Source organism: Calypte anna, chromosome 1, assembly GCF_003957555.1.
Source record: "Calypte anna isolate BGI_N300 chromosome 1, bCalAnn1_v1.p, whole genome shotgun sequence".
Lineage (NCBI taxonomy): Eukaryota > Metazoa > Chordata > Aves > Apodiformes > Trochilidae > Calypte > Calypte anna.
In genome coordinates, this window is record NC_044244.1 from 19997826 (window position 1) to 20012795 (window position 14970).

Below are 14970 nucleotides of genomic sequence, written 5' to 3' on the forward strand. Positions count from 1 at the left end.
TCCTGCTGCTGTAAACTGATGAAGTTATCTCATTGGATTACAGCAAGGGAGTTGGTTACCTGCTCTAGAATAAGACTTGAATTACTGGCTTTTGAGGTCTAAGAAATGACTTTCATTTTGCAAATCTAGGGAAAAAAAAAAAAGTCTCTCTCCCTAGTTTTTCTTGACATTAAAATTAATGACTTATGAGTTTTGACAGTATTTCATTAAAAATAGCTGAGCTTTTGTAACCCATTACTGTTGCCTCTGATTAGCATAATGTGGCTATGACTGTATTATTCTTACATAATTTATTTCATAGAAAAAAACTCATTGTAAAAGGAAGTATTCAGAGGAAGATTCAGAGTTGCCAGAAGAAACAATATAAAAATTGGAAAGAATATAAAACTATCTTTCTACCTCAAGTAACAGAGCTATGGCAAGAGCAAAATGTCTGTTTGTCTGCCACAGAATTTTACATTTGGCGACAACTACATTCATAGCCAGGAAACCAGATTAAACAAATGATGGGGCAAATATCACACTAAATTAATTAATGGATGCAGAAGGTTCTTAAGAAATCTCTTCATCCTTGCCCTTCCAGGTGGAACAGAGCTGCAGAGCTGCTTATGATCAGCTTACAGAGAAAATAAAACCACTGAGCTATTTTTTCTGTTAATGCATAAACAAACAAATGAAAAAAATATATGTAAGACATGACTAAGTGAGTATTTTCCTTATGTACTCAGGCAAGTAATTTAAGGATTTACAGCCTTTTCACCTGTTTCAGCCGGCATGAAATTCAGTTGTTGCATGACCAGTACAGGCCTCATCCAGCTTTGCAGGAAGCCCAAGTCATGACCACCAGACAACACGTAGAGGACTCGCAAAAGGCATCCACACAGACATTTCCTTTCAGATTAATGTGCCTTGCAGAAAGTTGGATACATGTGGCTGTATTCCACTGGATGGAAGTATCAGACAACTGGCCAACACTATCAACAACAGCTCACCACTCAGTTTGCAAATAAGGAACAGGTTTTCTAGATGGAATGCTTATTTCTGTTTCTGGAAGATGACAAACAGTGCTGTATCAAGTATCTCTGAAAAAAAAATGTTCTTGGACTTGATTTTTAAAAAAATCTGTTTATTAAGAAAAAGCATTTCTTTTTACATAGAAAAGATACAGGGGGAGGTAAGTAAATGCATTTAATAGAATTAATTACCTCATGTAATAGCTGTACAACTTACATCTTAATGACAAAAGTTGCAGAAACCCAAAATATTATAGAAAGCCACCTCCAAAATGAGACTGACAGAGGGACGAGACACAAAAATCAGCAACACTGAGCCAACTGTGAATCACAAGTATTTAGAAAGACACAGCCAGTACACCACAAGAGGCCTCATGCCAAAGAATATTCCAGTTTCAGTATTATGCCTTCAGTGGGGAAATCAGACAAATTTGATTACTTAAGAAACGTTAGTATCTGGTGTATCCTGAAATCTATTACTTATTTTTTCAGCTTTCAGAGCTGGAAAACCTTTACAGTTTTGCTTAAAAGGAAACTCTGATGAGATGGATAGTTTGTTTTTCACAAACGAATTCTTAAATCTTCTTGTTTTCTCATCTCTTCCAATGGTAAGTATTAGATTATTTTCCCACGGATTATGTGACAGAAAATAAAGACAATGAGGAACATTGCATTCAAAGCTGTGAACTTAACTGAGTACTCCTGCACTGCCACCTGTCACAGCCTTTGCTGAAGTTTGCAGGAGACTAAGAGATGGGCTGAAGTGCCTCCAGGGCACCTTCCTGTAAACTCAGGCAAATTTGCCAGCACTCCTCAGATGGCACGGTTAGGAATACCAACAGGAATTAAACTGGTCTCACAAACCGGCACTGTGCTGATAAAAAACATATACATGGGGAAAATAATGAGAACAGACACTTGGATGGCAACAGAGGACAAAGATTTATTTTTACTGACTTTCAACTGGTGTTAGGGTTGCTTGAGAGACATCCAGTAAATTTGTAAGACCACCACACATATGACTACATATGCATATTCTGTCTATCTCACTAAAACATCCTCTCTTCATAAAGGCACTAACTATAAATAATAGGAAAATGGACAGATAAAATGCCAGGAAAAAATCTGATTGCTTGTATGGACTTCTATGTTTATGTTTCTATACATTCATGCTTTAAATGTACAATTTTAAAATTAATTTAAAACGTCACCTTTATTTTGGCAGTACAACTGATAAAATGAAACATGCAGAACACACAGCTCAACCGTAACTCAGTGCATAATTTTGTCATGATGAAGCAGTTGTTTATCACCCTTTGTGAGCTGGGAATACATTCATATTGCAAGGCAAAAAAAAAAAACCAACCCACCCCAAAACGACAATATCTGGCTTCTGTATAATGCATCTGTTTTTCCACATCTTCTCCAATATCTTTGGATAGTAATATCTACATCTGACCATAGGTTAAATTGTATGGTTATATTTTAACAGTCTTCAGAGTGCACCAAAGCAAACCAGAGCTGCCTGTATTCATTGTTCTATCTCCAGGCTATCCATTTTTAAGTCAGGGGGCTTAAAGCTAATCACTTCTTCGTAGGTGAGTTCTGTAGAAGAGAGAGTGAAGGAGAGAGAAGAATTAGGTGAATTCTCTTCAAAAGAAAAATATTACAGGCAAAACAGTTCTATGGATGTAAGTGACTTGTAGTTTGTATTACCAGGCTTTTTAGATTCCAGATCCAAATTTAGACTGCATTCACCAGGAATCCTTCTTTTAACCTCAGATTACAAACTAAGAATCACAAATACTGTTATTGTACAACATGTCCATCCCCTTCAGCTAATTACTAAAACACACAGGCCCTGAAATGGAAACATCAATTATGCTGTCAGATGACCTGCCAAAATGATGTAATAAAAGACAAAATGTAATGGAAAATGGAATCTTTAAAAGCATCCAAACAGGTTTTAAAATGTACACATTTAACTTACCATCATCTCCCAAGTCAATTGCCCTCAATATAAATCACTCACTGTTCTGGGCTAATGCCTTGGAATCTAGGTTTTGGTTTTTCTAAATATATTTTGCTGTAAATCACTTAATTTTAAGGTCCTCTGAAAAGAATGTTCTTTCATCTGAGAAGCATGTTACAGTTCTATTTTCAACAAGAAAGGCTTACTAGGAACATGGATTCCTTGCTATTTTACCCTGCTTTAGGAATAGCCCTTTAGCTTTCATGCTGACAATCATGTCATTCAAACCATGACTTCCATGATAACAGAATATGCTGCCAGTGTCTACTTCCTCTGTATCTTCTCCAGTTAGATTTTGTATTTTAAGGACAAAATCCTGTTAACACATATATATATAGACAAAAATGGATTTTTGTGGAAATGGTTTTAGGATCTGTTTTCCAAACACAAATGTTTCCATCATATTAAAGCTTGTGCCTATTAATTAAATATATCTCTCCAAGACAGATGCTTCAATTGCAAGTGGACCTTGCACTTCTTTAAAAAGTATGTAAAAATCTTCAGTGTGAATCTTGCATACATTCTGGTTGTGCTATGGTGCAGTATGGTGTACAGTGACCTGTGTGCCAGCTTCAGTGAAAGGTTTTTCCAAAAGGAATTCTGTGTGCAGAACCCCTGAGGTGGAAGGGTTTGTTAGGTGACTCACTCAGTGATTGACCTGTGGCTATTAAGTAACCTCTGGTTAAAGGCAGCCAAGCAGGGGTTAGAGTGGTCCTGCCTGAGCTCTGGGGAAGCTGCTGTCCTCAGATATTGGATGCCTGGTACTGTACTGGAAATCATTCCTACTGGCTGTGAATTTATGAAGCTCCTTAACCTGATTTTCTCAGCTGAGAGTCCTGATGTTAAGCTGAGACACATACCAGAGCAGCAGCTGAGAGACAGAGCACATGGCATTCAGCTCTGACTGGCATACCCTTGACCTCTAAAATTCTGAAACCTTTTGTAACTGATTAAACATGTCAGAAAGAAATCTACAGGCTTGGGCTGCAAGCCTTATCAGTGCACAGTGGAAGCCAAGGAATCTCTAAGTACACGTGTAAGACACTGCCTGAAATCACATTTTACTTTGGTGTTCAGTTTCTCTCAGGATCAAGTGCCACTGATTTTCAGTTTGAATAGATAAAGAGGGGATATATGCCATTAACAACTTGAGAAACTGGGATGATATTTCATCAACAACAAAAACATTTTATGTCAATGGTGACTTTCATTTCATCTTACTTTAATGTGGCACATACTATACTTGAAAACTAAAAGTTTTATTCCTCAAGGTAAAAATATGGCCAGGAGGAAGAGCTGCATGTTGTGTGTCAGTTTTGAGATTTTTGTCTCAGGCCTTTGCCCCTGCCTGTATACAGAAGGAATTTGACCTGTAGTTCCAGCACGGACAGTGATGTATAAAAATGATAATGACATTCCTAGAGAATTCACCTCCATGTCCTCATTTCAGTTCAGGAAGCATTAAGCTAAGATTGTTCCTAACATAATTTCATCAAAGTTTCATCAGAAACACAGAGAAATCAGCTTCATGAGTCAGAAATCATTAAACTGGAAAAAGTAGCAGAGAAGATCCACTGCTAAGTACAGCAGCAAATTGAGCATGCTTCTCAATCAGCAAGATGTATGAGTGGTGCTGCATGCTGCCAGGTTTTGCAGCAGAGAGAATGTGTAAAGAAGAAGCAATACCAGTCAGTCCCCCTTGTTTATACAGAAAACCCCTGTCAGGGCTCTAGGAGATTGCTTTATTGTAGAGAGCCCCATGGCCCTGCTCCTAATCTTTCTTTAAGATGTATTTGCTGTAGCCAGCCTGCTTGTCTCCCCTGCAGTGCCCACCAGAAAACATGGCAAAAGTGAAAGGGCATGAGTAAGACATGAGAGGTCAATGCTTTTCATCATAAACTTACCCACTATGCTAACATATTTTTGTGAAACCTTTCTGGAGTAAAACTTACAGAATATGCAAATAGAAACAGAAGAACATTTATTTTATAGAACACATATTTAAACTTATGCCAAGGAAAAAAAAGTAATGATAAACAGGAACAATTAATCTTCTGGAATCTTTAGTCTCAATGTAAAATGTCTAGTTAGGAACTTTTAGGGTAGTTATGTTCTCACAGACAATGGCCTGTACTTTTCAGAATGCTTGCAACCTAAACGTTTAGCCATGTTATTTCCGTGGTACTGTAGTGCAATGCCATCATGATGCAAGCATGGAATTAACTAATAAAAAAATTTTTTTGCAGTATTTTGCAAGAATGGGCTTTGGGATGTCACTCCAAATTAAAATCAATTCTCATCTCAAACAAGACCAGCAGCATGGTTTATCTATTGAGCCCAATTACTTGGCTATATAAAAAATGGTTATCCAAATACACATTTTTGGTTCTGAGCAAAGCTAGATCAGAAACCCAACTAGCATCACTTGTCACTGGATAGGTACTTCAGCTGAGGATCTGACCTAGAAAACTAAAAGTAAGAGAGAATGTGTGGTTACCTGGTAACTCACATCACCTTTTAGTTAAACCTGCTATAGGGAATGTAGTGAGGGGAAGACAGAATGGGGAAAAAGAGCAAAATACAGAGAGGAAACACAACCTTTTCCACATCTCCACTACCACAAGCACACATGTGGCCTTATCTTGTTTCCCTATGGCTTAAGAGTTCAAACTGCTCTGGTTTGAAACAGAGGAAAACTATTATGTAAGTCAGGTTTCTTCTGCTGTGTGTGTTACCACTGCATGCAGTTCTGATACCTTTCCATTCTTCTATGGTTCGCTCCTTATTCTCTATTGACTCATCATACAGCTCAGCTTCAGGCTCATCATCTGGGTCATGGTACTGTACAAAGTATGGATGTGCCAGTGCTTCTGAGGCAGTAATTCTTTTATCACTGTCTAGTATAAGCATCTTCTCAAGAAGATCTACAGCTAAGGGAAAAAGAGAAACGTGTTTCAAAGCCAGAAGAGTCCATCTAGAATTAAAAAGGCAACTGGTTACACACAATCTATTCTCAGTCACCTTAAACACCATTAAAGTTTTTGGCAAACCCTCAAAATTTAGGCAATATACCAAACAAGTTTTGAAGATTTTACACTGTAAGTACAATGTTCAGACTGAAGGAAGCTTCCAGTCTGCTTACAGTGTGCACACAGGTTCCTTACAACCTACTTGGTATCTGATTCTACTCTTCAGACATCCAAGGCCTTTATTCTGGAAAAAGCTCTGTGTGCATAAAAGGTAAATGTCACAAGCTGTGCATCATGTGCTTAACTTGGTTCTGATCAGTGCAAATTCAAGTAGTTTAAAATTGTGATTAGCTGCACCAATGAAAGCATCAGATGAAACTGCAAAGCAACTTTACAGGATTCAGTACAGAGAAAATAGGTTTGAAGTTGACAGTTGCAGAGTATTAGAACTGAGAAAGATCTGTAAGGCTGAAATTTGATCTATATGGAAAGTTTATTGTAACTACCTAAAATATGATATTAAAATTAATTTTAGTGCTGTCATATAAGCATTATCATTAATTTGCCTTTATGACATTAGTATGTAGCATGCTTTCATGTACCTTATGCAAATAAATCAAATTTTTTATAAAAGCATTCACAACTATTTTTATCTGTAAAAAAAAAATTCTTTTAATACACAGAAATAATTCAAACCATTTAATAGTTCCCTATATACACTGTTTTAATATGCATTCAATGGAACTGACCAGGCACTGTATTAATATTCACTGTATCAAGACTCCAGCGACTCAAATGTCTCATTTGCCACGTCAAAAGTAATGGTTCACAGAAACATCTCTTTTGCACAGGCAGAACCAATTGGTTAGACATAAAAACAATTGTGCAGGATCAGGTCTGTCTAGTCCAGTATCCTGTGTCCAACAATGGCTAATACATTCCTGAGAAATAATACTCAAAAGGGTCATTCAAACAGCTATACTTCCTGATATATTCTTCTTGCCAGCAATTTACAGCTCATGGCCTTCCTGAGCTAGAAGTGATGTCTCTGCTCTACACCCCGTGACATTTTTATGTATTCCTGCTATATATGACTGGCCTTTGCTTTTAATCCACAAATTGTTTTCCTTTAGCAGGTTCCTGTAATCTCCACCAGTGACAAAAGGCACTGGCTTCATGAAGGGAAAACAGTCTCAGGAAGAATGGTTGAGCAATACTCTTCTCATGAATCTGATCACTATTATATAGGATTGTATGGCAAAGGAAGGTATGAGTTCTTATATCAAAGTTTTGGACTATATAGGTCTGACTTTCTTACCTAATGGATTTGCACCACGGAATACTGCTTTCAAATCCTGCTGAGGCATATGTGGAAGAGATTCAATGTACTTTCTTGCCTAGGAATAAATCATTATATATACCACATTTACAGAGGTTAAATTTTGCCCAATAGTAATCATATCAACTCTAAAAAAAAAAAAAAAAAAAAAGTGCAATATTTGTTATGTATCTTATACATACGAAACCTTTATATAAAACCATAATGTATGACTTAATTTTAAGCAGTCACTCCAGTGTATTGGACAATAAGCCAGAGAGTTTTAAACAGGTAGATTTCCTCAAGGGTTATGTGTTCTCACTTGTGTGTTCACCAACACTTACTGGTTCATTGCAGTATATCCCCAGGGAACACAAGCAAGTAACATTCAACCAGAAATTACAACCTAAATCACCTTTCAGTTACTCTCGGTGAAGGGGTATAATCCATTCTGCATCCTTCTCTCCTCTCTCTCCCCCACTAAACAGTAGATTCACTAACAAAAGAACAAATCCTGATGCTCCCAAGCTTCAGATGTTAAACAGATTTTATAGGTTGCCTTGTCACCACAGTTGTGAAAGGCTCACCCAACTCAGGTAGGAAAGGGTTGCTCCTATGGACCCAAAGTGTCAGCATGGAGCCTGACATTATGTGAGCTGTCAATTTCTGGGCTGAGGTAGATAGGTAAATGTTATCAGCAAGAGAAGAGGTTGAGTGCTAGTCCTAAGGGCTGGGATTGGCCAAAACAGGGAATTCTGAAATGGAACAGTTAAAGAGGAGGCAAATGGCTGGCCTCAAATCCATAGAAAACCCGGATGGTTTTGAACAAACCTTATTACCTTAAAAACATGTTTGAGTTATGGGGACATCTCTGCACACGTTGCAGTCCTGTTAGGAGAAAACTATCTGCAGAAGGCTAAGTTTCCATGGCCTGCTGAAGACAGCAAGGAACACACTGAGGAGTTCCATGGCTTCATATGAGATATGGGATTGAGAACTGTGGAACTGCCTTCAGGACTGACCATCTCACAGTGCATCACTAAGTGAGTATAAAATATTCTGACATATGTGCCATCCTACAGCCATGCTGGGGGAACAGATCCTGTTCCCTACACCAACAAAACTTCACAAAAATTAAAGAGAATCAGTTTTACTAACAATATAATGCTCTGACCTGAGCATCAGTTTGAATTTTTTGGTTATAAGTATAGCAGTAAAATAAAAGATCATAAGGACCAACTGCAAATCTCCAGTAAAAAACTGAGTACATGAGAACATGTATAAAAATTAATCCAGCTGAAAGTTAAGGGATTTGGATACCTCTAAAAACTATTGGTTTAGTGACTCTAGCAAAAACCCCAACCAAACAAAAATAAACCCCTAGATATCACTCTGATGTGTTTGCCCATTTTCAAATTAGAGTCTCTGTAACCCAACCAGTGCCACATGATACCAATTAGAGAACAGAATGATAGAAAGTCAGGTAACCAAATGAAGGTGTGAACTCACATGTTCTGATGATATCTTCTTCAGAAGTTCAGAACTGGGTGTGCCCACAACTTCCATAATTCTCTTTAGTTGATCAATATCTGCAGTATTTCAGGGAAATAAACAGCAGAGGGTTCATCTGGGTTTAAACACTTAATGAGCTTTCATGCAGCTGGTTAAGACATTTGAAACTATTCAGCAAGAAAATTTCATGTGTATGGAAAGACACCAACTCATACCTAGTCCCAGGTATCTCTATTTGTATGTGAATTCTGTATTTGTACTATGTGAATCTTTGACAGGTGTGGCTGTATATGAGAACTGCTCATGCAAAATATTGCTTCTCTGTCCTAGCACTTTAAAATATTCTTAAGCTTAGTGTTAAAAGCACATTTATGTTACATTCATCCGAGGATTTCTGAAGAACAGCCTATTACAGCACAGAGGGCTAGATTACTAATCTGAAGGCTGGTAAAAGCAAAATTCTCATTTAGGAGGTTTGAAAATCTGCTTAATATCACTCTCAAGATTAAAAAATTAAAATTTTGGGGGCTTTTTTTTTGTCATATATGACCTGCAAGGTATATTCCTTTTCCCTTCAAGACTGAAGGTCATTTTAAAGCTTTATTTCAATGGATATAATCACATAATTGTAGACAATATTTTATAATAGCAAAAAATATCCTATTTCTGGAAAAATAGCATTGATTTTTCTAGATACCATGCATCATGTAATCTGAAGCAGTCATCATCCAGATGATGAACATCTGGACAATGCCTGTGGTTACAATGGAGCCTTAACAATGCTGAGCTCAATAGAAGGCTCTGTGGGGAGTCTTGGTCTTTCAGCTCTCTTAACAGTTTTGCAGGCAGTTCTAATGTCATGTTGCTTTGCACCTGGCAATGGCTTAGTTTTAGCAGAAGTGTTTGCTTTTTGGGGAGGTTCAAAGTAGCAAGTAATGTCAATATTCAGTATAGAAGAATGTGTCTTTGTTCCTCATACTAAAAGCGTTTCTCCTCCAGTGCAGTTGTTTCCTCATTCCTCATTATCTGTTTCTACTCTGTTTTTTTTTAATTATTATTTTACTGCTTTCCTCAGCAATGGCTCTTTTTCTCCTGCCAGCACAGGAAACAACAATGGAAATCTGTGATGCTCCATCAGGGACCACAGCACAGCACTGTAGAAAACAGGGCTTTGTTGTTCCTGTGGCATTACTGGAGCTGCTGGTTTTTAATTTTTTATTTTATTTTTTAATAACAGGATGCAATATTCCTATTAATTCACTTATTATTTAAAAGTTAATTTATTTGCATTTTAGGAACTTCCATCTTAAAAACAATTCCATTGTTTAAAATTGCATTAGCAGATATAAAATTTGCCTTCACTCAGTTTCTCTCAGTAAGACACACACATGGAAGAAATCTGCTCTGTGGTAAGTAGGTTATTATTTAAATACAGATATACAACAAAGAGCAAATGTAACTTATGCTTGTTGAGGAACATCTGTTACAGTTTTTTTCCTAACAGTGGGTCTCATATTTAGCTGTCATGTACATGAAACTGAAAGGAAAATTGTTTAGAAGTTTGTTACCTCAAAAAACATTTTCATAGAAACACTCAAACCATTAGGGAAAAAAAAAAGGCTCGAAGTATTTTTATAGCTGCATTTTATATTTTATGTTAAGGATACAGTCATTCCCTGGAAATAGGGCCTTCCCTTTCAATAGTTCTGCCATGATGCATCCAACGGACCAGATGTCAACTGCCAAAAAACAGGAAGAGAAATACATATGATGAATCAAAGAGATCTTGAAACAGAGTTGCCTCCTGGTTTAAGACTAGCACCATATCCATCTGAAGCAAAGTTAAATCTCCACAGTTTACCTGTCTGATTGTAGTGCATCCAGTTTAACATAATTTCTGGAGCTCTGTACCATCTTGTTGCAACATATCCAGTCATTTCATCATCAGTTTGTCGAGCTAAACCAAAGTCTAAAATCTACAAAATAAAAAAGAATTTAATAAAGCCCTTTTGTTACATTTCCCTGTTACTTATTTCTGAGTTTATCCAACAGTGCAAGTCCAGCAGCAGCAGCAAAATAAACCAGCAACACTCTGTGGACAAGCTCTTCTGCTCTCTCTGCTGCATCCCTGCAGCCCCCAGGTCTGCATAGAGGCACTTCCACTGCAATGAGCCCAGCATTTTGTCCTCGAAGGCAAACTTTACATGTTGCCCTAAGTTCAATTATCTGCTGACATTAACTTGCTAAAAATAAGCTCTGTTGCTATAAAAAACGAAACACCTTCAACTGGGAATGCTTGAGTATAATGTTTGACAAAGGGAAGTGCCACTAACCATTTAAACATTTCATGTCCACAAGAGCTTACCACGAATCTGCAGAATTTCTGTTGTTCCTCTCTCATGTCTACCTAACCATGGTTATGCACAGGTAACATTTACCCAAGTCAGGCATGGTTTTCATGCTGCTGTGATAGAAGTGTATACCCTGAATAACAAGGTAGATTTAAATCACACACCATCTGTTTTTGGTAGAACTCCCCCATGGACACAACAAAGGAGCTCTGTTTGAGTACTCAGAGGGCTCGATGGCAAAATGCTCCCCTCCATATGCTCTCACTTGCTAAGTTTACATTGACAGGAAGTTATTTCAATTAAATTTTTCCTGCTCATTTACTTGCTTTCTGTTTTTTGATTAGTCTGTCCCCCACTAATTGTGGAACTAAAAGGTGTTTCTAACTCAAAGAGAAACTGTTGTGGAAAAGCACCATCTGAGCCTCAGTGTTTATTGCTGTCAGATATCTGAGATAGTTAGCATGTCATCAAATAGAAATGTGAATTAAGATCAGTGTCAGCCTCCTGTAATGTAATTCAGGATTATTTATTAAGCTGATGGCTAATCCTTCTCACTGGGAGTAAGAAAATTGTAAGAGCATCATTCAAAATTTCCTCAGTTATAATCCAATTTAAAGATAAAAAAACCTAAGAAAAAATAATCAGATAGAAATAACACATTAAACTATTGACTTCAATATACTTTAAAAGCATTATTTATTTCTAAAATAAGTGAAAATAATAGCATGATGTAAACAAGGCATGAATAATGGGTTGAAACTTGAACACTAATGCCCTTATTTTTATAAGGGTTTAGGCAACATTTTTCTTTATTAGCTGATCCCTTCTCTCAAATGTGTACACATACAAGTTTTCCTTCCTTTTGCCTCTGTTTCCTTTTTGTTTGTACCTGGAAATATCCAGTAGTTTGTTCTATCAGAAAATAATCTGGTATCAGAAGAAGTAAAGCTATAAATACAAACAAAGCAAACAGCAGTGTAACAAATACTAGGCAAAGATGTGCACAAATACCATAATAGCCAAAAAAAAAAAAAAAAAAAAAAAAAAAGATTAAAAGTCTCCCTTCCAATAAAAGCACACACTTTAGAGTGGATGATCAGACCCAGATGACCCACAGAATCTCACAGATGCTGAACATATATGCATGAAAACATGAAAGGGATAATAATGAAAATTGCTGATCTGCAAGTGTCACTAAACCAAAGAGGAACGACAGTTTCTCACCATGGGTCTGGATTAGTGTGAGAAATTAACTGCACTGCTCTTATTCACGGTTGTGATTTTTTGCTGACCTCTTAATATTTGGAATCTTTTCTTAAATCCTTTACAGATGGAATAAAGTGATTACATCAGAGTCTCAATCATAGGGAGAAGGATGTTTCTAGCTACCATGGAGAAATGCTCAACTTCACATTCTTAAGCTTAGAGGCTCAGAAAGCTAAAAGGCATCTTTTCCTTCTCCAGAGTCTCATGCTTACTATGTAACACTATCACACAGATACACAAGGATATGTAGTTATACAGACATGTACATTAAAATTGCATTTGAGAAGTACAGGCTTTTTTTAATTTTTTTTTTTTTTTTTTTTACTGTTTGTAACTGGGAATGTAATTGGTAACACTGGTATCATTTTCATATATTATTTAAATGAGTGTGTGTATTCTGTAGATATAAAAATGAAAGTTGTTACAAGTTTTCATCTAAGCAAGTCGGATGCAGGTAAGTTTCACCAGTCAGTCTCTCAGGATATATTCAGTTAAGTGCTCACTCATGGGCCAAATTATTAGCCTATATACCATCTGCAAGGAACCTGGGATGAACATTTTGCCATTTACTTGTGTTCATACTAAATTAACATTGGAGAGAAAACACATATTCATGGACTTCCTATGCCAGGGGAGCAACAGTTGCAGACAGTTTAAATTAATGGAGTCAGAAATAAAAATGGTAGCTGATTTCTCAGAAGACTGTCATCTGGAGAGCATTGGTAACATTCTTCATTACAACCTACCCTCAATTCACAGTCTTCGTTTACGGCGAGGTTACTGGGCTTCAGGTCCTACAGTAGAACAGAGAGAGTCAGTCAAGTACAATTTTAACCTTTCAAAGTGCATTATAACTATGCCTTAGTAAACCATTTGATACACAGAGGGACATGCTTTGTTCATTTTTATTAAAGCAGTAAGTGAACTCACCCGGTGGATGATTCCAGCTGAGTGAATATACTGTGAAACAAGAAGGAAAAAAAAGGTAAGGTATGAAGCTAGAGCTAAAGGAAAGTGCAAGTCACTTATCTTTTTGCTTCTGAGACTGATGGGTTTATTTATAGAACAGACTTATGTCACACTGCATTTTCAGATGAAACAGAAATATGACGAACATCAAAACCTTGTTTTGTTTACCCAGAACTTAATATTTCAAGGAAGGTAAACATGAAGACTATATTGTACCATAAAATGTAGCCCTTGCAGTGATTTTTCTGTCAAAAGTCTCTTAGCAATTTGGAATTTATCCCAGTCTTATCTGGCTGTCCATTCTGGTTGGCTCAGCAAAGGCAGGGGCCTAGGCAGCAGTATGGTTGACTCCCAGTTGATGGAAGTCACCTTCCTGTACTGTGAACATGGAATGTGGGTGACAGCTGCTCACAATCTGGGACAGATTAGTGATCAAATACCCACCTAAAACACAGCACTGACTCAGCTCCACTTCCAAAGCAGGGACCAGAATCTGTATTTCAATGGCTCTTTGGTCTCTGCTATTTTACATAAAACATTAAAACTCACAAACTGAGAAACGCTTACTCTATGCACTGCTCATTTGTTAGGACTAACAGCCCGTTTATCTATGATCTTACTGACCAGGATCAGCAAGACTTTTGCTAAAGCCTTCTTACCTCTAAAGGTGAATTTGCCTTCTTTTCTAGGAGCAGAGATTACACCAAACCCTGTATATCAGCTGGGAAAACCCAAAGAAAACAGCAGGGCATTCTTCTTGTGCCAAACCTACACCCTCTGTCAGCAGGACAGGGCCACCCCTGAGCTCTCCTCACAATGAATGAAGAACCAAACCACCACTTGCAATAGAGTGAGCTGCGTCCCTGCTCTGCTGAGACCAGGGCTCCTCTTGGTGCCACCAAGCAGAGCCAGCTCAGGGGCTTGCTGGACAACTCAGCCCCACAGAATCTGCAGGGCACAAAGCCTCTGCTGAGCTGCTGAGCACACCCACCAGTCAGCCCTTAGCTCACCCAGGTGTGCAAACACACCTTGTAATGACACCAGCATAGATGTCAGCCAGGAGATACACATGATCAAAGGTTCTCTGACTACTGAGACATGAGAATTTCAATTCCAGAGGAGATGAGCAACCATCAACCCCTTTCTTTTAAAACAGAGTCAGAAAAGCACCTGAATGCATTTCTAAAATTAATATTCACTTTAGGCCACAACTTTTACCATTATTTAGCTGTGATAAAATATAGTCTTATATTCAAAACCACATGCTGGATAATTAACTCCAGAATCTTCCTAACTAAGCTATTAACTTAAGTAAATGAGACAAAGCAATTAAGAACTCAGTTCTGTAATTTTTATTCACTCAGACCTGCACTTAAATCGACAGAACCTGCATGTCTGAATAAGAATTACTGTCTCAGGCACCAGGTGACTTGCTGAAAATCATGTAATAAGTATATTTCCAAGTCAGTATTACCATGGCTTACTTTCCAACAGGCAATTATTTTCCATGTCTAAAATATCAGTTGTTGTTAAGTTAGCT

The 14970-nt window shown here is 37.5% G+C and overlaps 1 protein-coding gene across 2 annotated transcripts in view; it reads right to left on the reverse strand.

Moving 5' to 3' along the window:
* Positions 1 to 1114: 1114 nt before the first annotated feature.
* Positions 1115 to 14970, reverse strand: part of MAPK11 (mitogen-activated protein kinase 11) — a 30627-nt gene continuing 16771 nt past the window's right edge. Inside the window, exons 5-12 of one of the 2 annotated variants that reach the window (XM_030469064.1) lie at positions 13392 to 13421; positions 13208 to 13255; positions 10706 to 10820; positions 10512 to 10583; positions 8842 to 8921; positions 7333 to 7411; positions 5802 to 5975; positions 1115 to 2618 (exon numbers count right to left, since the gene is read on the reverse strand). In XM_030469064.1, coding sequence (XP_030324924.1) covers positions 2545 to 2618; positions 5802 to 5975; positions 7333 to 7411; positions 8842 to 8921; positions 10512 to 10583; positions 10706 to 10820; positions 13208 to 13255; positions 13392 to 13421 — 672 coding nt within the window. In that variant the 3' untranslated portion in view covers positions 1115 to 2544. The remainder of the gene's footprint in view (positions 2619 to 5801; positions 5976 to 7332; positions 7412 to 8841; positions 8922 to 10511; positions 10584 to 10705; positions 10821 to 13207; positions 13256 to 13391; positions 13422 to 14970) is intronic. The other variant, XM_030469065.1, reaches the window with a different exon arrangement.